Raw genomic sequence first — 24,908 nt, 5'->3', positions numbered from 1 at the left:
AAAGAAGAGTAACATTCTAGCAGCCAGATATGGGCCATATACAATCTGTATAGGAAACTAATTCTTGTACAATTAGTAAAGGAAACAGTGCTTTGTTGCCAGGGCTGTTTTGGGTGTAAACAAATGTCGTGAAAAAAACAAAACACCTTTTCCCTCAATAACAACAGAAAGCCTATATGGACCAAACGCCCACATTCTTATTCAGATGAATCTCCGTTTGAGGGAGACATCCCACTATTGGGAAAGAAAACAGCATTTCTCTGTCAGGCTGGTTTTTTTTGTAAAATAAGATATTAGAAGAGGTTCAAAATCTTGAAATGTCAAGAAATAGTTCTGGTGAAGACAGTTTAGTGGGCAGAATATAGCCATGAAGGCCAGATAGCCCCAAGATATACAATTTATCATATTGATATCACCATTTACCTCCAGAGAGAGATCCTACAATTATATACTAGTCCTAGAGCTATTACTATGGACCTACCAAATTCAAGGCAGAAATGGAGCGCATGACAGCTCCTTTAATCTTTCATGATCCCCCACAAGCCCCCACCCTGATTGGCAGAGAGCCCCACCACTCCCCCCTGACCAGCAGGGAAGTGAAAACCACGGTTTTAAACATGGCACGGGTTCTGTCTCCCCTCCGGTCAGCAACAAGCACTGGGGCCACCAGGGCCCCTCGGCCAATCACCAGTGGGAGGCAAAAATGGCACCAAATTTTAAAACCAAGTTTTTGCCTCCTCGCTGATCAGAAGTGAGCTGCAAGCGCAGCCCCTTCACCAATCAGCAGTGGAGAGGTGAGTGGGAGCACCTTCAAGATTAAAGGAGGTGCAGCCCACTTCCACCATGAATTTGGTAGGGTCCTAAACAGAGAAAATGGCTTTTTACTATATCTATTCCAAATATCGGTCTATTGGAATTTCTACTGAAAAAGCCTCTGAAGACTTGGGCAGCCTAAGAATATTGTTTTTTGACTGGGTCTTCTGGGAATTTTGTTGCATCACAATTATCCTTCATCTTGATACATCTTAAAAATATGATTTAAAGCTGGGTTGATAATTTACAGCATGCAGTGGAACATTTTTATAAACTCTGAGAGCAGGGAACTCTCAATCCAGTGAAATACCATGGCTTTGCTACTTTTCTTTTCCACCTTCCTAATTACTGTAATGCAAAATGCAATTCCAGTTATCTTGAACCTCCACGCACGCACGCACGTTCTTTCGAATGTTTCTTTGTAGGAGAGTCCCGTAGCTGCATGGCCGCGCAAAACTACAAAACACCTAACAAATCATCTTAATGACACTTTTCTCAGACTTCACATAGAAGAATGATGAAAGGAAATTTTAGCCCTTTCTAATGTAATCCTTTTGTACATTTTACTCCGCTGTCTGAATTTGCTACATCCAAATTTGCTCTAAGGCTTAGGAATTATTTTTATATGCCTTGGATCAATTCGATCTTTGCACATCAGAAGAAAATAACTCAAAGTATCATAGCATAATATAAGAAAATGAGGTTAATGTCAAACAGAAGTAGACACCACCTCAGCTGGATAGACCTTCCAGTCTGTCTCAACTGGAACCACAAAGCTAATGAGCATGACCATTCTTAGACAGGATCCAAAGATCATAATCAGCATCAAAGTGCCAATCTCATTCCACCTGTTTATCATTACAGTTGAACCACAGGAGCTATTTGAGTCTTTTAATTCCAAACATGTGCTTCACAAATCAATTCTGAATCTCTGTACTGAAAAAAAGTTTCGGTATTCAAAACATTAAAGTTTTAATAAATTTGAAGTGCTTGTTTTGTGTGTTTAATTAAGTTCAAGTTGTCGTCTTAATGAAGCTTGATACACATATAAGCAAAAACTTAATCATTTAGTAAATAAGAATGATATATTTCTTCATTTTATAGCATACTAAAATGTAGGATTTCTAACAAGCCAAATGTGCTAAGCTATACACACACACACATAGTTTGTGTACCAAAGAAACATATGTATCAAATCTACTATAAAAACTGTACTTAGTTGCAATTCATCATGTTTTAATTATATCAACCGATGAAAAAACACCTTTCTTTAAAAAACAAAACCAAAAAGGTACAATGGGAAAGTTGATAAAATCAATTCTTTAAATTGGGCTTAGACTTCCTGATTTAAATCAACTTGATTTAAATCAATCTATGCTGGAAACTCAGGTTGTGTGTAGCCTAAATGAGAGGCATGTGTGCATGACGCTTTAAAGTGGGATAAATGCTTTTGCACCGCTTTAATGATGTTGGTGTTTGCACACTGCTGTAGGAAATTTGGCAGCATAATGCACCTTAAATGACTTGGGGTGCAGCAAACAAACCCCTTTAGGTTTGCTGCCCCTACTGCCATGGAGCAAAGCACCGGGCTCTGTGCAGCTCTGTCGGAAGCCCTGCAGGCAGCCTGGCAGCAGACCAGGAAAGCTTCACCTAAGAAAAGTGGTGAGCCTGATATTCACCCCCCCGCCCCCCCGAGCCTGCTTGACTGCCTGAGCTGCAGGAGTGCCCAGTGCTTCCCTCCATGGCTGCGGTGCCCCCTGGCCGCCCAAGCCAGGTGCCTGCAGGCGGGTGCGCCTGGCGGGGCAGGGGCCTGCCATTGCCGCGGAGGGAAACACCAGCTCCACCCCCACCACAGCCCAGGCATCGCTCTGCCTGCCTGCAGCTCGCCCTCCCCTGCCCGCTAGAGAGGCAGGGAAGTCAATGGGGGGTGTGCACAACACAGGGGGTTAATCAGCCCTAAACTGAAGCGGTGTTTTTTAAAACCCACTGCTTCAATTTAGGGCCCCCATTTCATCTACACATGGCCTGAAAGACTTATGTTGACAATATTTTCAAGTGCGAGGAAGACCTAAATCACATGGTCTGTACTGCAAGTGCTGAACACAGCAACTTCTTTGAGACCACGATTAACAAACAATTTTCTATGGTTTCTTTAAATTAGAAGTCATTTTATTATAGGTGAAAAACATGGCTGCGTGAAGGAAGAAAGGCTCCATTTTCAAGCTCTCTCTGGATATCTACTTAATTTGGGTATAATTGAAATTTTCTTCCCTTTTGGTTATCTTTTCTAAATCATATTGGCAGCAATCCATTCTTCCCTAGCAGGTGTGGTACATGATTCTCTCCTTGACTCTGGTTCCCTCACTTCATTCCCTGATTTTTTCCTTAGTATATTCTGTACATTACTAATACACAGCAAAAATTAAAAGCTCCCTTTTGTAGTACAGCTACAGGATTATAGCACTAGTACAAGTTCTAGTGATCCTATGACTGATAGACAAAAGTAGCTTGCAGCTAGAAAAGGCCACTATGTTAAATTACAGCAGATCCATTAAGTAGATGGATACTATGCTACAAGGAGGGAACATGCTTTTTTTAATGCTTCATGGTATGCTGCTCATGGACAGGTTTGGCACACAAGTGACCTCAGAGCCTTTACAGGGCTAGGCATTTGGGGTGCATTTTTAGAGGTTGTTTCCACAACAGTTCCATCAACGTAACTGCAGCTAAAGCTTGTTTAGTTCATGTCTTGCTGCTTTCCAGGTGGCTATTTGAAGCTCTATTTTGAGCAGGGCTGAAGGGAAATGTGAATATTGAAGTACTCCCTCCTTTAGCTGAAGTTTGCTGAACAAGAACAGAGTAGACAAGACAGCTCCAACCCCCCCCCCCACCAAGCATATGTGGCATCCCCCCCCCCAAAAACATTTGGTTTTCATCTTTGGCTGCAAATTATAGACAAAACGGAAGTGCTTTAAACACCAACAAAAGACCTGTTCAATTTCACTGTTGCAGAAATGCTATACCAGCCCAGTGGCAACTGTCTGAATCAAGAAGCAACATTTCTTAAGTATACTGAGGTTATGATAATGAGTTCATAGAAGGTACTAGTTCAATAAGTTTAGCAAAAGCACTGAGATCTGGATTTTTTCCTCCACTCTTTAGAAACAAACACCATTTCTCTTAGTCACCATCTCTGTATCTGAGGGAGAGGAAAGTATATTGGCTAGGTCAGGTCTTTTACCCTTAGAACATCATCACTATTCAATTTCAAACAACTTTACAAACATTCAAGATCATTTGTAAGGGCCTTTGAACAAATGAAGACTGCTGCTTCTAGAAAATGTCACAAGTTCAGTTTTTGAAGAAGTTGCACTATCAAACATTTCGCAATCATCTGATCAGTACAGGGAATCTAAGAGTTTTAACAAGCCCCAGCCCCTCTAAATACTGGGTATAGCCACTTTTTTGTAATTATCAACAGCTCAGGGGTGCCCAGTTTTAAGTGCTACAAGCTTGCTGGCAAAATAACCCATAATGAAAATCGACAACGCTTAGGATTTTTTCCATTGGTCCTATCAGAATCTAAACTGCAGGTAAGATCTTTAAAAAAACACCCCTAATTCCCATTTTCAGAAGTTCCTTGATGTCAGTTTTCTAAAGCTATCTATGGATAAATAATCCCCTTTCAAACTGCATCATGGGAGTGGAACCAGGGGATTTTTTTAAGTTCCCAAAGCAGGTAAGAACTCCCCACCTCTTGGCACTCCCTCCTTTCCCCTCCATGCTCAGCAGCATGTCTCCTCCTCGCCCCTTCCATTAACCCCCTCCCCCACCCACCACTTCTGCTGGCTGATCTGGGGGCAGGGAAAGCTGAAGAGCCCCTCCTGCCGTGCTCCAGCTGAACTGCATAGGGAGCTGGGCTCAGTCAGGCACAGTGGTTTTGGAGGCAGCAGGTGGGTTCCTCCTTCCAGCCCAGGTGTTCCTTTCCAAGTTCAGAAGCAGGCACAGGGAAGGGACCCCTTGTGCTGGCACCATGACAGCCACTGTTCCCAGCTGAGCCCAGCTCCTGCTGAGCATGGGGCAGATGAGAGGGGGTGCTGGGATGAGGGAGGGGGGTGTATTCTTACCTGATTCGGGGACTTAAACAATCCCCTGGCTGCTACTCCTGCAGCGTGTTCTGCCCACCCCAGTGACAGTGGAGAGTTAAGAGCGGGGGATGCAGCCACTCCGTCAATGCTGGTCGCTGCCCCCACACCTCCCTTTACAAAATCCTGGATCCACCCACGAAACCATCTGAATGAGCTTCATCCTATGGGATGCCAATGGGATTTAAGTACTTGAGTCACAGTGGCAAAAACTGGAAAAGGAACTCTGTTTAAAATGGGACTTATGGACCTCATTCATATCAGTGCCACTTTGCTTCAGGAAATGCTGTTTTACTGGCCTGGTATGACAGATTTTGTCCTGTTATATTCCTAGTACTTTTTCATAAAGAAGTCATTTTTTTAAAGTAGCTGATGCATTTTCATTCAGTTCTTGGCTCTTTGCTTAGAAGTGCAGTAAAGTGCTCACCTTTTCTATTTGTAGATTCAAGATCAAGAATACCATTACCAGGCACCATCTAAACCAAACCAACGTTTTTAGTTTATCCTGCATAAGTAATTTCCCTCCTACCCTCAATGGCTCATTTTATGATTTTGGGGATAGAAGAGGTGAAGCAACCTCTGGTACAAAGGAATTTTTTAAATCGTTGGCATAATTTAGAAATTAGTCACAGATTAGTTGATAGTTTTCTAAGGGAAAGGAAAAATTAGCTCAGCTGAGCATAATTTTTTTACTATTGATTACAATAAGATCTGCTTTGTGGGAACTAAAGCAGATTATAGTCACATATTTCTTTCAAAGCAGGTGGTATGAGCTTGTGGCTTGCAACCAAGAAATGGTAAGCTTTGGTTCTGTTCCAACATTCTGCCACTGACTTGCCAGAAGGCCCCAGAGCAAGTCACATAATCCCACATTTTGACTGACTGAGAACTTAATTTGAATACCCTAGGGCCTGATAGCAAGACATGCTATATGACAATATCAGCCAAAATCAACTGAGATGGCTACAGAAATGTGATTTTAATCACTAGATGTCATCCCCCCACTTAACTGTCACAATGCACTTGTTCCAACAGCAATACTTTACAGCATACTGGTCAAGTGAACTGGACAAGTGTGCATTTGGAAAATGCTGCATCTACAGCAGGAAAGAATGTTTTCTAGATGTGCCTGTATGGAATTTAGTAATCAATGACTTAATGCTCAAAGCTGTGTTTCAATACCAAAGCAAACCATACTGAAATATACTTAATTACAACCATGATAGAAGCAAAATAATATCACTGCCTGCAGCACTGCCAAAGCAAACGTTATGTAAAGGTCAGCTGGAAAGAATGTCAGGATCTGAGTTAATTAGAACCACACCAGCAATGCTAGCGTATTGCCGAAGCAGGTGTGCTTACTGCAAAAGAGGCAAGTCTCAGTTTCTCAGCTGCAAAACAACAAAAACGACAATATTATTCTTCTCCTGCCCTTTCAACCTGCTTTGGGGTGGCATCTTCAAGTTATCACTCTGTACTGCTGCACAGGATGTGAAGTTCTGTATGAGTCATTTTGAGAGGTAGGTGGCAAGTGCAATACAGAATTAGAGTCATTCTGTCTTGCCATCCAACTGCCTTTTGGATTGGTACACAGAAAAAATTAGATGTGGTGATGGGGTGCAACGGACATCACAGCCTTTCTGTTGTTCATTTCAAAAGTTTCTGCTTGCGTCTCATTTGCACACATGCCCTCCCACATCTCCTCTATGAACTGAATACCTAATCCTTACAAAGTCATCAGCTGCAAAGTATGGGGAACACAAGCTAGTTAGGGGAATTCACACAACACTCTGAGAAACACTGGCTGAAGAGTACATTTGCATAGAAACCACACACAATCATGCATATAGCACTGAGTGACCAAGGCAAAAATACTTTGAAGCAGACACTTCTGTCCTTAAATTAATAAAACTTCTCAGCTGCCCAACATTTAAGCTTCTCTTTACTTAACAGTTACTTCAACCTCCATACTACATTTATAAATATGAGGAGGATGGCACAGGAATGGCATATAGGAGATCTGCATTGCCTTCCTGCTGCCACTGATTCTCAGTGAGAGTCTCCCCTATTTTCACCCACTGAATCCCATTGTGGGCATATTAATTTATTTTATTCAACTTTCTCCATGGATGTGTGTGATCTGAGGAGCACTGGATTAATCAGGTTCCCATATCTTCATTCTCCTGCCTTCCCACCCATATTTTTCCTGAAAAGAAAACACATTTGGTAATAAAATGGATGTTCCAAGACTGTTTATAAGAAACAGTCATCCAACATTAGCCCTGGAGCCTTTATCTCATAAAGTTATTAGACAAAAAGAAAATTATATGAGAGCAAGGCATTTAAATGCTTAGAGAAACCTCTCCACTGTCATTGTTAATTATAAGTAACTACTACACATTGAAAGACATGCATTATATTTAAATGCTTTATTCATGTACGTTTTTTATTTTATGTTTAAGTAGTCATGCTTTCCACCAGGGAGATATAATGTGTCTGCTCCATATAACACAAACCAGGATGCTTGATGTATTATGAAGATTTTGCTGAGCAGTCATTTAAGGCAGTGGGGGCCAATCCTTTTGGCAGGTGTGCCCTGCACCCTCCCCAAGTGCCACCGTGATCCTTTTCCCTTGCCTGAACTGCTGGTTGGCCTTCGGCTCTTTGCCCTGTGCTTCCTGACCAAACTTCTTCTCTGCTTTCTGCTCCCTGCCCAGTGCTTCCTGCCTGATCTGTAGGGGCGTGCGAAACGGACCGTATTCGATTTGGATTCAGCCCGAATCAGGGACAGTGATTCAATTAGTTGATTCAGATCACTGTCCCCGATTCAATTCGGCCAAATCCAAATCTGAAGATTCAATGCTGATTCGGAGAATCAGCAATTCGGCCATAGACACAGCTTTAAATGTTTTTTTCTACAGACCTCAAGGTACCAGGCATGGCTTGTGAATGCTGCGATGCTGGGGCGGAAGAAGCGTCTCACAGGAGTGCAGGGGGCCCCCCCACGTGCTTGGCAGTGAACCTGAAAGTGGACCAGAAGTATTTCCGGTCCAATTCTGGGTCTGCCAGGGAGCGCAATTGGCCGCTGGAGGACCCCAGGTGCCCCCCCAGACCTAGGAGGCACCAGTCACTGAGCCGGGGTGGCGCAGGGGCCCCCCCCCGGTGCGCTCCCCGGCAGACCCGAAATGCTTCTAGTCCACTTCTGGGTCTGTTGCTGAGCGCACTGGGCAGCCCTCTGCGCTCCTGTGGGACGCTCCATCCACCCCAGCAACACAGCATTGACGAGCCACCCGCTCGCTACCTTGAGGTATGTAGAAAAAACATTTAAAGCTGTGTCTATGTCCGAATTGCTGAATCTTTCTGAATTGATTCAGAGAGATTAAAGGGTCTCCCGATTTGATTTGGAGATTTGGCCACCAAATTGGGTCAAATCTCCGCCAAATCAAATCAGGGACTGAAGCTTTGCACAGCCCTACTGATCTGAATGTTTTGCTTTCTGCTATCTGTCCCCTCCCCAGTCTGCCATGTGCCACACACACAGGCTGCCTGGGACACTTATGGCACCCTTGCCCAGTGCTGTAGCAAGGTGAAGGGAGGGCGAGCAGGGCATCTGCCCTAGGCGCTGAAGCGAAGGGGCACTAACAGGCGCTGCCCAGCTGGGCGGGGAACAGGACGAAGCTGCAACCGGCTTGTTTGGCGGAGATGCAGGGATGGGGGACAGGTGGCTCCTGCCATTGTGTGCACTACCGGGCAAGCATGGGGGGGGGGCGCATGTTCTTCCCAGATCTGTGTGAGGGACAAGGGTGGGCTGCTTCTGCAGGCTTTGCCTTGGGTGCCAAACTTTGTTGCTACAGCACTGCCCTTGCCGCAGGTGGCTGTCCCTGGTTTAGAGGCAGATATGAATGTTATCTATGCACAAATAATCCCCAGTAAAAACATTTAGCACCAACCCACCCAAATAAGTCAAGATTTTTTTTTTGTTCATTTTGGAATGCTGCGGATTGGGATGGATGTGCAGCAGCAAGGCCAAGAGCTGTGACTGTGTCTCTGATTAACTGTTATGTGTAGCCACAAGAAGGCTGACAGCATATAAAAGCGCATCAGTTACAAGAGATGTCATGGATACTATGATATTTAAAACAATAGTATAGCTGGATCATGGATTAGGAAGCTAAGAATATTTTCTAAAGGCCTTTATATTGCCCTGTTCTTAAATATCACTCCCTCTAAGGGGTAGAGGGAGGAGAAAAGTAATTGCCTTTGTATAGTCTTGATTTTTTTAACATCTCACCTTTTTCCGATTAGCTGGTGATAAGCTTCTGTACAGCTTCTTGCCTTGTTTGCCCGCGTTCCAAATGGTGAAAGACGTCCAGTGCTTTAGGACTTGGTCTTCCAGAAATCTGACTCGATGATTCCAGATGGTTCCCCTGGGGAATCAGAAAAGAAGTGCGTTTGATCTCAAAATACATTAACAACATAAGAAATCTCACTTTCCAAACAGATACATTTCTGATGCAAAAACCACACTGAAACATCAGACTAGCAACAATTCCAGTGGACATGAATGCTGTAACTGGAAAAAAGATGGTCTCCTGTTTAAACATTAAACTTGCTGTCTTTGCTGCTGTGATCTTTTATTTATACTCAGACATGGACAATGTATAGGGGAAATCTCAAGTTGCTGGAGAAGTACCATCAATGCTGCCTGTGGAAGATCCTTCAAATCCAGTGGGAAGGCAGATGCACCATTAGTGTCCTCTTGGAAGAAAACACTGTGAGCACGGAGGTGATGATCATCCGACATCAACTTTGCTGCACCAGCCAAGTCATCTGGATGTTCGACTCCAGATTCCCAAAGCAAGTTTTATTCTCCCAGCTCAGTCAAGGTGTATGCTCAAGAGGAGGGCAGAGAAAGCACTTCAAGGACGTCCTCAAGGTTAATGTGAAAGAAATGCACAATTGACATCAACTCGTGGGAGACTATTACCTAGGACTACCCCAAATGGCGGAAGAGTCTGCTGCAAGGATCTCAGTACTCTGAAACCTTACGAAGACAGCGGGAGACAGAAAAGCAGGAGGAGCAAAAACAGCTTGTCATGGACTGAATTAAGAGCCCAGAGCCACCCACCCCGCATGGAAACATGTGCCCAAGTTCCAACAATCTGTTGATCCTGGATAGGCCTCCTTAGCTATCTTCGAATCCACAGTTAAGACTTCACAGACGACAATCATCCTTGACTGTGAGGGACTGCCAGTGATAATATTGAGCTCAGTTCTGTTTCAATGTACCCTGCAAGATGTTGAGCAAGTTAAAGACATGTGATGGACTTCTTCTAAAACATATATATTGATGGGGCACTGTAGAGATACAATATTGTCAAATCTTGTACAATGATAAAAAATTAAAAAATGCCCAAGTGATTTATGATTCTAAGACCCATGCTCAAAAGTGACCTATGCATTGAAGAGCTTAAGTCCCAAAACGGTTTAGGCTCCTCAATCATTCAGGCACTTATGAAAAAAATTACCACTATGCACTTTTAAGCAATATAGGAACCCAAGTGCCATTGATGAAGCTTAGTTTTCTCAGTCTATGTTCCAGCTGTGCTACTGCCTTTTACTTTATTAAGTATCATGGTATCCATCTCTTCCACAACTGGCACACTGCCTGCTACAGGCTACACATAAAATTACATTTGACTTAGACTCCTAAGTCACCTTTGGAAATGGGACTTAAATGCCTTTGTAAATGTAATCCTAAATCATTTATAACATTCTCAAGTAGATCTGAGTAATTCACTGTACTAACTTTCCATTGTATGGTTACATTTGAGGGTGAGGTTTGTAGAGGATAAATTGCTAGAGAGCACAAGGAAGTCAGAAGATGGTGACTCATTTTACAAGAGCCAGTGGTTGAATATACAGGTGTGTGTGCGCGCATGCATGCTGTGCGTGTGTGTGCGCATGCATGCTGTGCGTGTGTGCGCATATGGATAAACAACCACACCTCTCTACGTGGCACATCTGATTAGTTTAGATTACCATGATCACTAACTTCTCAAATCATGGCCTTTTTTGGTGCTGAGTATGAAATAGGTCTACTTAAAAGATACTGCAAACTAGTCAAAGAAATGTCTTCCCTTCCTCCTAACAAACTAATTCAGAGAGCAGTGTGTCAGAGCAAGGGTGCTAAAATGACTCGGGTCCAAAAGTCCCTGAAATAGGTCCAAATACATCCAGCAGTTGAACCTGCTACCACTAAATGTTACAGTTTTAGGAAGACAAGGTTCTTTGGGTGAATCTCATATCTTTTATTAGACTAACTTAAATAGCTGGAAAAAAATTTCTTAGCAAACTTTCAGGTTTAAAAACCCTTCGTCAGGCTGAGGAAGCATCTGCAGTTGGTAAACTCTAAAACATTCTAGTTGAAATCATGACATGATGGATGTCAAGTGTTCCAGGTTATGTTTTGGTTTTTCAGCTATCTGTAATTTCTTTCCATGATACTAGCATATAAAACCACTTTTAGCTTTGGCTATATCCTATTATTTGTCTAAAGCCTAAGAATCTCAACCCTGCTTTGCAAGATGTTGTGTCTGTCAGCAGTGCTAAAATACAGCAGAACTAATTGCATTGTATAAATATACCATCATTGTAAGTATAAAGTTCCCACAAGTTAACACCCTGGACACATTTTAGGGCTTCTAATGGATTTATATCTTAGGGATTTAGATATTTTCACCTTAATAAGTGCAAAAGCATCACACAGCCTAGAACGAAGGGAGCAGGGAGCTTTTAGCAACTGTGCTCTGTTCTTTACTTGAAAAGTTGTGCTTAGGCTTGTCATTCACAGAGGTTAAAATGTTACTCTTTTAAAGCAAGTAAGTGAGGCCACAGGAAGGATTTCTGTCCATGTGTGTGCATGTGAGACAGAGAGAGGGAGTTTGTATCACAGGATTCAGGAGCAATGCTACAACAACAATCCAGTACCGATCCCAAGCCTAAGCAAGCCTGCAATGATCAACAGTCGATCAAGTTCAAAAGTCCTGAATAACCCTATAACAACGCAGGCTTGAGCAGCCCAAAACTCATGACTGCCCCATGTATGTGATTCTGAATATGCAGGTGCATGTTCAGACCAAACAACGCAAAGGCAATTGATGAATTTACTTAATTTTCAAGCTTATATGTTCCCTTTCTTATTAAGAATTGTGCATCCCCACTTCCCCAAATAAAGTAGGTGATGTACTCTTTTTCTGAGGGAAACAGCAGACAAAGAACAGTGGAAGAAGTCACTGGAAAAATAATCCTTTAAATAGAGTGTAAGCTTAACAAAATGTCTAAAAAGTATGCTTTAAAATAAAGCAAGCTGACAGATGTCTGTGTGTCCAAGTGGATTTTTATGCCTGAAATAAATTCCACAATGTAATTTATACAAATCTAACACTGTAAACAAATGTAAGAGTGATACCAAATGTTGAGTCCGCACAACTGTGGGACCATAATCATGAAACATCTGTAAATGCTGCAGCTTGGTTGGGATTATCAATTTCAGAAAGTTCAAAGTGTATTCTCACAGAGAGGAGATGCATTCAAGGCAGGCATTTGGTCTTGAGTCCTTCATTGCAACTGCTCGGTGTTTTCAACAATCTTCTCACCCTCCCCATTTCTGCTCGTTTCCTAATGTCTTCAATCACTTATTTTTTTAAAATATCTGTTTCCACTGTATAATGTAATATTGAATAATGTATCAGTATAATTGCTTAAAGAAATTTGATTTTAGCTGAAAATGTTGGTTTATGTTCAGGATACTTCTAGTATTCAAAATAGGATTCCACTTCACATTAAAATAACTAGTTTACTAAGCACAAAAAAAATGAATTCCCATGAATGTATGACGTAAGTGCAAGGGAGTGTTGAAAACTGGCTTATGAAATGCAAACTTATTTCATGCTTGTAACTTTTTTTTTTTAATCTTGGTCTCTACCCAGGGCTGGACACGGGCATGGGCAAACCAGGTGACTGCCCAGGGCCCGAACAAAAAGGATGCCTAAAAATGGTAATTCAAAAATTATTCTTCTCATTATCTCCGGTGAAGGGGGCCCAATACTAAAAGTTTGCCAGGGCCACCATGACTCCAGGTACGGTGCTGTCTCTACCTGTAAAATGACCTCATCCAAAGACCACAACAGAAAGACTATCATTGACTACAGTAGGCTCTGTATTAGGTGTTCAGCTGAAATTCCCCAAAATATCAATGACGGCAACATTCATAACCATCTCTATGTTCATACAAAGCAGCCATTTCAAGCATTTTACAAGATGTAGGAAGGCAGTTTGGTTACAACAGCTGAGCCTTTAGCTCAGATCTGATCAACCTGACAACAAAATGAATTCCTCCCAGAAGTGGAGGGAAGCCGCAGACGTTGTAATCCCATAGTTCAATCAATCCCCCTAACCCCATTGTGCAGTTTGATGCATGACATTTGGAAATTCCTCAACAGTATCCTGATCCCAGTACCAGCAACTGGTACTATGAAATAGGTGCTTCAGTAATCCCACAATGCATTGCTATTGCTACACGCTGAGTTGTACAGCCTGCTCTGTTCCAAAATCATTCTGTAACACACACTTTGCTCTGTGTATTACCTAATGAATCCACTAACATTTTACATAACGAATGGCCTCCTCTGCTAGCATAGGAACACACTTAGTGGTAAAAGTTGGCAAACTCTTTTAAGGTTCAAACCCCTGCTGATAATGAAAAAACTCCTACTGAACTGGGAGTTTTGCCTGAGTGAAGACTGCATTTAGGACCATTATGGTGAGACTGACAGTACTGGCTAGAACCAGGAAAGGGATGGACAAGCCCACCACAGAGAGCAATGAATTTTGTTAAGGAACAGACAGAAGGCAGGGTAGGGATGCTCCTTATACGGTTAAGGAACAGGAAGAGCTATTTCAGAGCTGGACCCATCATCACCAGAGACTGCTGACTCTACTCAGTTATCTGGTGCTTTTATCATGTGGACAAATGGGGACAGGGATGAGACCAACCCATTGTTTTATACTTGGAGGGAGGGTAAGTGATTTCCCCCCCCGCATTTTTCACCTCAATCAGCATTTGTGTTAAGATCTCCAGAAACAAACGGCTGCTCGCTTACCACTGTGCAATGGACTCTCTGACCTACATCTTTTAGGTTAGACAATCCAGTCTCCTTAGCTGTAACTGCTATGGGGCGCTCACTTTTTCCATCACCGCAGAAAGAAAGTCCTGAGACAGGCCTGCATATTAGGCTTTAGGAGACAGGATGCCATACAGCTTGGGTTTAATCTCTTAGATTCTTAAAATTTTAAACTGATTTAAAAAAGGTAAAACAAATCATTTGACTGGCATATACTGCAGCATTAAGCTCATGAATTGAAAACAGATGGAAAAGCTGCTTTTTCATATAACAGCCAGCCAGCCAGACTGAAAACACCAGTAGAGGTAGACACCTTTACCAAGTCATGCAGATCTGATGAGTTAAGTCTGTCTTCAGCTTGTCATCTGGGTAATGCTTCCACCTGTCAGAGATTTGAATGAATGTTCATATAGTTTTACACACGAGGCAAATTAAACGTAGGGAAAATGTGTTTTGTTCTCCATAGATGTGGAAGTCCTTTAAACAGATGCACTGGGAAACATTTGTGCTGAAATACAGAACTGGTTGTTAAAAAAAAAGACAAATATTAACATCATGTTTACTATGTATTTAGGGGAAAGTCCACATACTCTGATCTAAGACAGTTGTTTTAATATAGCCCATAGTCAAATCATACGTGCAAGAATGTCAGTTCTTCCTTTGGAATTGCAGTTAAGATTCAGCAATATGACAAATAGCAATTTGCTTGCCATATCTGTTAGCTACCTCCACTTTTCCTCTCACATTTCTGATGGAGCCTTGGAAAAAGACTACTTTTCCTAACCATTTAACTTTATTATGTCTCGTCCTTGAAACTTTTTTCCTGGCCATTTTATTTTGGCATGAAGCTTACATGCCAAGAAGCTGAAAAAGGTTTACAATTCTCATTTTATAACATTGTTGCTTATTCCTTATGCAACTCTTTACACCAAGTTAGACTCTCTTTCCAATCTTTAAGTGTTGAGAACAAGTCTAAATGAAAGGGTATAGTAATCTAACTTACTTAGGTCTGTCTTTTGCTCATCATCTTCAAACCTGTACTCCTTGTAGTAGGATATCAGATTGTGTGATACTAATGACGAAACAGGTGAGCAGCTGGAAAAACAGCACTTTGCATATAAACTGCAGGGTAAGAACTTGATGATTAAGCAATGGAGTAAGTAAGGCAAAAGCTTACAGTGACCTTTAACATATATCTTAATCTGTTCTTAGACCCTTTTTATAAACTTTTGTAAATTTGCCTAGTGGGGAATTTTGAATTATTAGTCTTGATCCTTTATTAACCTTAATTATGTTTTGAGAAACTCCAAACAGGAAGCAACAGAAGTAGCACCAAGGCATGAGGTTTTCTCTAGGGGATTATCAGTGGCTGCAAAAAAACGCAGTTAACATTAATGTCCATGATTTTGAGACCAGTCAAGTCCTTATATGGCTCCTTAGCTTTTCATCACTCATGGCAGTGTGATAGTTTGAAGAGGCTTCCCACACACAAATAAATATATCCAATACATGTTCCACAGAAAATCTCAGCAATGTCTTGAAGGCCATAGGGTATACTATCTCCTGCCACTTAAGCTAACAAAAATAATTTTGGATTTGATGCAAAATATCTTTTAATGTAATCAGAAGTCACATTCCTGAGCAATGCTCTAGTTGCTGTTGGCATCTTTTGGCAGTTGCCTTTTCCCCATTCTTTATAGTATGATACATTCCCAAAAGGAAAGTAAATGCAGAGAAATATGAAGGTCAAGCATTTTTCCAGAATTATTTTAGTAGAAATTCTAAAACTTCTCCTAGCTTTTCAAAAAGAGAGGCCGGTGTATTACAGGGTAAGCAAAAAGGTTTTTAAAAACGTGATTCTACTCTACTAAAACTAATTCTATCACAATAGCAAGTGCGGGGCTCAACCCCCATCCCACAGGCCAGATGTGACCCACAGAGCCATGTCATTTGGCCTGCACGGGTCCTCACAAGTCTGAAAATTTGGTAGTGGGGTTGCAGTGGCAGCAATTGCCACTCCTTGCTGCCAAATTTCCAGACCCATAGGGAGCCCCATGAGCTAGACAACATGCTGGATCAGCACACACACACACGTCCTAGGACCCGATGCAGGCTCAAAGGGGTTGGCTGGAGGCAGTGCAGGACCCATCATGCAGTGTGGGGCCCCAGATAAATGGCATGGAGCCTCAGGGAAGTGACAAGGGGCAGTGCAAAGCCAAGGGAGGTGGCAAAGAGCTATGAGAGGCAATGCAAAGCTCCAGACAGGTAGTGCCAGCAGTGCAGAGCCAAGGAAGGGGGCATGGAGCCCCAGGGAGGTGGCATGGGGCCCAAACTGGCGGTGTGGGGCCTGGTCCCATGGTGAGGAGCTTAGGGAGGTGGCAAAGGGCCCCTCCAATGGTAGGCAGAGCAGAGGTGGTGCAGGATCTGATCCTGGTGTGTGGGGTCCAACCTGGCCCGTGGACAGGCCCTGCACCAGTCATCCCACCCGCCACAGCAAAAGGTTAAGCACCCCTGCAACAGCACATTCTTATTCTGCAGGATCTGCTGCTCTCTCTAGGCATTCAGAGTCTGATGACATGAGTTGTATGGCTCAGTCTTTACTCCTGTCAAAACTACAAAGCCAAGAAGAAAGTGAGTTAGATTCACCAAAGTGGCTCACACAGCACGAACACGATTTTTAACTAACTTGCAGCTGCAGGGCTGCATTCTGTTCCCATTTACATCACAGCAACCTTACTTCAGTAAAAAAAAAAATCAGGAGTACTACTGAGGGCAAAATCCAATGGCTGTGGAATTATCATTACTAGAGGAAGAACCATGAAGAATTGAATGCGACTTTCAGGTCCCAAGCTGAGTTTGCACAGCTGCAGGTCAGGAGAAAAGAATCTTAAAACCATCATACAATACGACTCATCTGATTGTCCAATGGGGCCTTGGCATGTGTTACACTTAGCATGTGATTAACCTGTTAATCATGCCATAAATGGTGAGCCTGCCACATGTTCAAGGAATTAATGGCACGTTCCCGTATGAGCCTGTACCTCAAGGCTTTAGGTACAGAGCTAGGAGCCCATCAGCTGAGGAAAGAGCTGCCAGCCAAGCATTGTGCAAACACCTTGCCAGGCTGGGGGGAGCCATAAGGCATCTGTGGCATGACTGTATGATTACTGGGACTGGGGACCAGATTCTACCTCACTATTATTTTAATGTCTGTCATGGGCCTCAGAGAGAGGCCTAAGCACTACAAAATCTTAGGGTTAAAGGCACCAACAGAGATGTTGGCAAAAGCCTGCCAGCAGCCATTTGTATGAAGTTTGACTCTCAGGGTGCTTGTATACGCAATGAAAATTGCCCGTTTTTGCGGTTTAATTGTCATGCTTTACATGTACCGGGTTTTTTTGCGATTTAAATGAGTTTGTTACAATGCAAACTAGACCACATCCCCATGTAGTTTAGTTTGCAACGTAGCTACTTGTAACATTGCAGCCTTTAATCCGGAGCGGGCAATTATTTGGGCGGAGGGCTGCTTACTGAATTTTGGCACAGTGTCGAGAGCCACCTGGGTAGCCACAACCCCTGACAGGGGCCCCACCCCCCGGGTCACCATCTTGGGACCAGAAATCCTACCCCCTAACCCCTGACCTTTGCCACCAGAAGTCCCTCCCCTTGCCCCCAGGAGTATTCCTTTCAGCAAGGGATTTTGCCATCTCAGAACCAGAAAAATACCAAATTATATTCTAAAAATCAAACATCTACAACATTCATTCATTTAATTTCAAAAAAGATTTTTGTCCTGATTTACATGCGTTTGTGTAGTGTACACAGAGGTGATTGCACAATAGCTTAAAATGAAATCTTACTCTTGAATATTGTGGGGGCGTGGAGGGCATGGGGGTGGGTATAGGTTTGTCGGGGGCTGTGGGTGTGTGGGGTGTGAGGTAGCATCTGTGTGTGTGTGTGGATATGTGGGGTGTGGGTGGGTACAGGGTTTGTGTGGGGATATGTGTGGGGCGAGGGTGGCTGGCATGTGTGAGGGGGTGTGGGGGTTTGCATGATGTGCTTGTGGGACTCGCCCTACGAACACACACACACACACACACACACTCTCTCTCTCTCTCTCTCTCTCCCCCCCTCATTGCTTTCTTTGTCTCTCTCCCTCCCTCATTGCGTGTGCATGCACACCACCCCCCAGGTTACTGGCATGGCCCCATGCTCCCGTGGTTCGGTGATGCAGCCCAGGACCATGTGGTACTAGAGCAGGCACACAGGGAAGCTGAAAGCAGGCAGAGGCTTCCAGTTGGTGTGGGGCTGGAGTGGGAGTGGGTTGGGGGTGCGGTGGGTTGGGGTGGGGCCAGGCTGGCCTTGTTGCTGGCTGCCCGGGCTGCCCCTGGGTCCTACTGCCCCTGGGTCCTATCATCTTTGACGGGCAGCCAGGAACAGATAAATATTAATTTTCTAAATATTTTTCGGGGCCCCATGGGACACAGAGAATGGCTTGGTGGGCTGCATCTGCCCTGAGGGCCATATTTGCCCACCCCTGCTTTAAGCTGACAGCTCGCCCCCCTGGCCATGGTAGAGGCGGGCTAAAAGCAGAAGTGGTGATCCTGATCCTTTTTTTTTCATTTTTGCGGAGCCTGCTTGTGTGTCCCACAGCTGGGGCGAGCTGCCTCTGAGCTGCAGGGGACCCTGGTTCTTCCCTCTGAGGTGGCAGTGCCCTCTGGGGCCACACAAGTGGGCAGCTAGTGAACCAGGGGCTGCCTCAGCTTGGAGGCAGCACCTACTGGATCCAACTCTTCCCCAAGCCTGCTGGGGCTTCCAGCACCATGTGTAGTCTCCCTGCCACCTTCCCACCACCTGGGACCACCTGGGAATGTGGTGCCTTGCCCCTGAGGCAGTGCAGGGAAGTGGTTAGGAGGGTGGCTGAGTGTGCTGGCAGCTGGAGAAGGTGGCAGGGATGGCACATAATTGCTCTGAGTTCCAATATGAAACTGGAGACAGGCCTGTTGAATGTTTCTGGGTTAGGGTCAGAGGGGAGAGCAACAAGGGTGATGTCACGGTATGTCTGCTATAGACCACCAGACCAAGAGGATGAGGTAGATGAGGCTTTCTTCAAACAGCTAGCAGAAGTTTCCAGATCACAGAGCCTGGTTCTCATGGGGGACTTCAATCACCCTGACATCTGCTGGCAGGGCAATACAGCTGTGCACAGGCAATTAATGAAGTTTTTGGAGAGGGCTGAGAACAACTTCTTGCTGCAAGTGTTGGAGAAGCCAACTAGGAGTCATGTCCTTGATCTACTGCTCACAAACAGGGAAGAATTGGTGGGGAATGTAGAAGTGGATGGCAATATGGGCAGCATGACCACAAGATGACTGAGTTCAGGATCCTGAGGAAAGGAAGGATGTAGAGCAGCAGAGTAAAGACTCTGGCCTTCAAAAAAAGCAGACTTTGACTCACTCAGAGAACTCATGGGCAGGATCCCCTGGGAGGCCAGTCTGAGGGGAAGGACAGTCCAGGAGAGCAGGTTGTATTTTAAAGAAACCTTACTGAGGGCGCAGGAATGAACCATCCTGATGCACAGGAAGACTAGCAAGTCTAGTATGGCAGAAGACCAGCTTGGTTTAGCAGGGAACTCTGCAATGAGCTAAAACATAAAAAGGAAGCTTATAAGAAGTGGAAACTCAGATGCAAGACTAGGGAGGAGTATAAGGGTACTGCTTGGGCATGTAGGGATGAAATCAGGAAGGGCAAAGTGCAATTGGAATTGCAGATAGCACAGGACATGAAGGGTAACAAGAAGGGTTTCTACAAGTATGTCAGCAACAAAAGGAAGATCAGGGAAAGTGTGGGTCCCTTACTGAATGGGGGAGGTAACCTAGTGACACGTGATGCAGAAAAGGCTGAAATACTCAATGCCTTTTCTACCTCAGTCTTCATAGGCAAGGTCACCTCCCAGACTATTGCACCAGGCAGCACAGTTTGAGGAGGAGATGAGTAGCCGACAGTGGCAAAAGAATAGGTTAGGGACTGTTTAGAAAAGCTGCGTGTGTACAAGTCTATGGGGCTAGATGTGATGCACCTAAGGGTGCTGAGGGAGTTGGCCAATGTGACTGCAGAGCCACTGACCATTATCAAAGTAAACTTGTGATTGGGAGAGGTCCTGGATGATTGCAAAAGAGCAAATATAGTGCCCATATTTAGGAAAGGGAAGAAGGAACATCTGGGGAACTACAGAGCAGTCCACTGCACCTCAGTCCCTGGAAAAATCATGGAGCAGGCCTCAAGGAATCCTTTTTAAGCACTTAGAGAAGGTGATTTAGGAAGTCAGCATGGATTCACTGAGGGCAAATCATGCCTGACCAACTTGATAGCCTTCTACGATGAGATGATTGGCTTGGTGGATGCTGGGAGAGCAGTGGACATGATTTACCTTGACTTTAGCATGGCTTTTGATATGGTCTCCCACAACATTCTTACAGGCAAGCTAAGGAAATACAAGTTTGATGAATGGACTGTAAGGTGGAAAGAAAACTGTCTGGGTCACTGGGCTCCAACGGTAGTAATCAATGGTCTAGTTGGCAGCCAGTATCAAGTAGGTGCCTCAGGGGTTGGTCCTGAGGCCAGTTTTGTTCAATATATTCATCAACAATGTGGAAGATGGGATGGAGTGCACCCTCAGCAAGTTTACAAATGACACCAAGCTGGGGGGAGTAGTAGATACGCTGGAGGGTAGGGCTAGGATTCAGAGATACCTAAACAAATTGAAGGATTGGGCCAAAAGAAATGTCCTGAAGTTCAATAAGGACAAGTGCAAAGTCCCGCACTTAGGATGGAACAATCCCATGCACCAGTACAGGCTGGAGGCTGACTGGTTAAGCAGCAGCTCTGCAAAAAAGGGCTTTGGGGTTACAGTCCTTGGCCCAATCCTTCCTGGCCTGCCCAATTCGGTTTAAATCAGATTTGGCCAAATTGAATCAGAACAGTGATTCAAATCCCCGAATCAAATCACTGTCCCCTGAATCAGCCAAATCCGAAGCGAATACTAGCAGCTTCGCACAGGCTTACCGAATATGAGCCAACAGTGTACCCTTGTTGTGAAGAAAACTAACAGCACAGTGGGCTACTGTAGTAGAAGTGTTGCTGGCCGATTGAGGGAAGTAATTATTCTCCTCTATTCAACACTGGGGAGGCCACATCTGTAACACTGCTTCCAGTTTTGGGGCCCCCACTACAGAAAGGATGTGGGCAAATTGGAGAGTCCGGCAGAGGGCAATAAAAATGGTTGGGGGGCTGGGGGACATGACTTATGAGGAGAGGCTGAGGGAACTGGGTTTATTTAGTCTGCAGAAGAAAAGACTGGGAGGGGGGAGGAGGTGTGATTAATAGCCTTCAACAACCTGAAGGGTGGTTCCCAAGAGGATGGAGCTGGACTGTTCTCAGTGGTGGCAGATGACAGAACAAAGAGCAATGGTCTCAAGTTGCAGTAAGGGAAGTTTTGACTGGATATAGGAAAAACTCTCTCACTAGGAAGGTGGTAAAGCACTGGAACAGGTTACCCAGAGAAGTTGTGGAAGCTCCATCTTTGGAGGTTTTTAAGACCTAGGTAGACAAAGCCTTGACTGGGATGAGATAGTTGGGGATGGTTCTGCTTTGAGCGGGTGGTTGTACTAGATCTGGCGTCCCTTCCAAAGCTAATTTTCTATGATTCTATGTGGCATGTTTTAATTTTGAACATCAAACGCACAATCAGTTTATTAAAACACTCTTGTAAAGGTGAGGTAGTAAAAAAACCACAACATGCTGATGCATAAGGATGCACAGGTGTACGTGCACAGGTGTTTCATAAGAGAACAAAACACTCCACTGAAGAACATTAAGATTGCAAAGTCAAGCATGTAAAAGTTAGGAATTACCAGAACGAAGTTGCCTGTGTAACATTAATGTGCACCCCCTTGTGTATGCATTAAATTGCAGCCTTTAATCAGACTATTTTTCACCACAGGACCTCTGTCTCATTCAATAGGCAACATGAGGCTGCCTTAGGCCTGAACCTGTGTTGTGTACTGAAGAACCCGTTTCCATTTGTAGCAGGGATGAGGCAGAGGATTGCAAGAAGAAAATGGACTCTCTCTTATGGTTAAAACAGCTGAATGCTGCCCTGGAGAACGGTGTCGTACCTTTGTGTCTACCAGAGAGTTCCCTCCAATTCTAGGCATGTCATGTAAACCGAATTTTTCACAGGAGGTCACTGATTGGATGCCCCTCATTTTCGTGATGTCAGGCATCAGACCCTGAGAACTGATTTGCAGAAGTGCTGAGAGTTCAGCTGCAACTGAAGTCAGCAAGAGCTATATTCTGAACACACAAAATACGGTCACGAGCTAAAGCAGTGGTTGGCAGGGAATGGCCCACAGGCTGGATCCATCCTACAGAAACTGTATTCAGCCTCCTAAGTAGATTGAGTTTACATATCCCACTGTTAGTAAAGCAGCAAGCAGTATGGTGGGCAGCAGGTACTCAGGATCAGGCATGTAATGCTCAAAAGTCAGGTGTGTCGGGGGGGGAAGAAGGGCATCTGAGCATTAGAGACTTCAGTGGAGTGCTGAGGCATGAAAAGAAAAGCTTGATAAAAGACTCGGCAGGACGACCTGTTCCAACCTGCTGTCTGAGTGACAAGTTTTTCTAAGTCCCACCTAAGCATCAGGTTAACCGCCAGCCCACCTTAAAACCAAGCTGTGTTAATTCAGCATGGTGTAAGTGAAAGGTTGCTGACCTCTGTGCTGAAGTATCTTGAAAAAAATCTGGTCTTAGGTGTCTCAAATTGGGCAGCAAAAATGAGTTTCTCCTTCATACCTTAATCTCTCTGGGTACAGTTTATCATCTGTAAAAAGGGTAAAATACATACTAATTTTCCTGGGGTCTTGTGAATATCTTTAGAACAAATCAATAAATTGTCCCAGGGGTCTTTAGAACAAAATGATAAATTAAATACTGGCAAGTCACTGGGACTAGCTGGCATTTCCCTGAGGGTGCTGAAGAAACTCAGATGTGAAACTGCAGAACTGTTAAGCAATAGTACGTAACCTATCATTGCAAACAGCCTCCGTGCCAGGAGACTGGCAGGTTACCAACGTTACGCCCATCTTCAAAAAGGGCTCCAGAGGTGATTCTGGCAAACAGACCAGTGAGTCTCACTTCCATTCCTGGCAGATTGGTAGACTCTATAACACAGAGTAAAATGAGCAGTCACGTGGATAAATATGATACGCTGTGCAAGAGTCAGCTTGGTATTTGTAAAGGGAAATCCTGCCTCACCAATCTGTTGGAGTTCTTTGAAGGCGTTGAAGAATATGCGGACAAGAGAGATCCAGTTGATGTAATATACATAGATGAAGGGGAAAAAAATTATTTTGAGAGGGCTGAGCATGTGCTTCACCATCCTGCCCAGCAGGTAAGTCTGCGGGGGAAGGTGTGGGGGGAGAGGGAAGGGGCACTGTGTTGCTCCCAGGGCAGCTGCAGCTGGGCACAAAGTGCAACATACAGTTACCTCTGCCCCATGCATAGATCCAGGGGGCATTTGCCCTCTGGGCCTCTGCTGGGGTGCACACAGTGGTGGGAGCCCGCCCCCACATCCCTGGACAAGCCACCCACACTCTGATTGTCCCACCACCCAGCGTGGCTGGGTCCCATTCACCCCAGCCCCTGCCTGTGCCTCACTCCCCCCCTCCCTCAAAATGTTGCCCCCCCCAGCCCCTTCACAGAACAGAACAGATTGATACTTGCCTGCCATGCTGCTACTGATCCACACACTGAGCTGCAATCCTGGCTGTGTCTGCGCCCCTCCCCACTCCTAGTGCAGCTGCCCTGAGCCCATGGCCGGGCTACTTTGCAGCCCTACCTGCTGACCTGCATTTTGGAGGGCTGAGCCCCATTAGCCCCAGCCTTCTGCTGCCTATGGTAATATACTTAGAGTTTCAAAAATCTTTTGACAAGATCCCTCACCAAAGGCTCCTTTAATCTTGCAGGTTTCCCTGTGCGCCTGTCCACCATTGGGGGGGGGGGGGGAGATATGCTACTCACTGCTCACTCCTGAATGGTGGGGAGGCAAAAACCACAGTTTTAAATATGGCACCATTTTTGCCTCTCACTGCTGACTGGCTGAGGGGCCCTGGCAGCCACACTGTGTTTCTGACCAGCTGGGATGCACAAACAGCACTATATTTAAAATCAAGGTTTTTTGCCTCCCCACTGATCAGAAGTGAGGAGTGGCATGCTCGATGGCTCCTTTTATTTTACAGCCTCCCCTGTGCACCCCCCCATCCACTGCTTGGTGCTCACTCCTCATCAGTGGGGAGGCAAAAGCTGCGGTTTTAAATATGGTGCTGTTTTTGCCTCCTAGCCAGTCAGCAACAGACACCATGGCTGCCAGGGCCAATCAGCAGTGAGAGGCAAAAATGGTGCCACATTTAAAACTGCTTTTTTTGCCTCCCTGCCGATCAGGAGTAAGCGGCGAGCAGTGGGGCCCCTCTGCCAATCAATGGTGGAGTCGCATAGGGGAACCTGCAAGATTAAAGGAGCCACCACGCACCCCACTCCTGCCATGAATTTGGTAGGCCCCTAGGAAGGGCCTTTTGTGTACTGAAAACTGGTTAAAAGATAAGAAACAAAGGGTGTGTCTACGCATTGCCCTATAGCGATGTTGTAACTGTGCCATGCTTTACTACTTCTTTTTGGGAGTACCAAAACACAGAGCAGTAACTGCTCC

General features: G+C 44.6%; 1 protein-coding gene and 1 long non-coding RNA gene across 6 annotated transcripts in view; one reads left to right on the top strand and one right to left on the bottom strand.

Moving 5' to 3' along the window:
• The window catches only part of B3GNTL1 (UDP-GlcNAc:betaGal beta-1,3-N-acetylglucosaminyltransferase like 1), a 353,034-nt gene that overhangs the window by 30,292 nt on the left and 297,834 nt on the right, over positions 1-24,908 (bottom strand). For all 5 annotated transcript variants that reach the window (XM_025210189.1, XM_025210188.1, XM_025210191.1 and 2 more), the window contains one exon: positions 9,250-9,385. In XM_025210189.1, coding sequence (XP_025065974.1) covers positions 9,250-9,385 — 136 coding nt within the window. The remainder of the gene's footprint in view (positions 1-9,249; positions 9,386-24,908) is intronic.
• The window catches only part of LOC102371577, an 8,096-nt gene continuing 6,525 nt past the window's right edge, over positions 23,338-24,908 (top strand). The window contains exon 1 of the long non-coding RNA XR_324453.1: positions 23,338-23,594. This is a non-coding gene — a long non-coding RNA (uncharacterized LOC102371577). The remainder of the gene's footprint in view (positions 23,595-24,908) is intronic.

The sequence above is a fragment of the Alligator sinensis genome, unplaced genomic scaffold (genome assembly GCF_000455745.1).
Source record: "Alligator sinensis unplaced genomic scaffold, ASM45574v1 scaffold694_1, whole genome shotgun sequence".
In the NCBI taxonomy this organism is placed as follows: Eukaryota; Metazoa; Chordata; order Crocodylia; family Alligatoridae; genus Alligator; species Alligator sinensis.
This window is presented reverse-complemented; position numbering and strand designations above follow the sequence as displayed.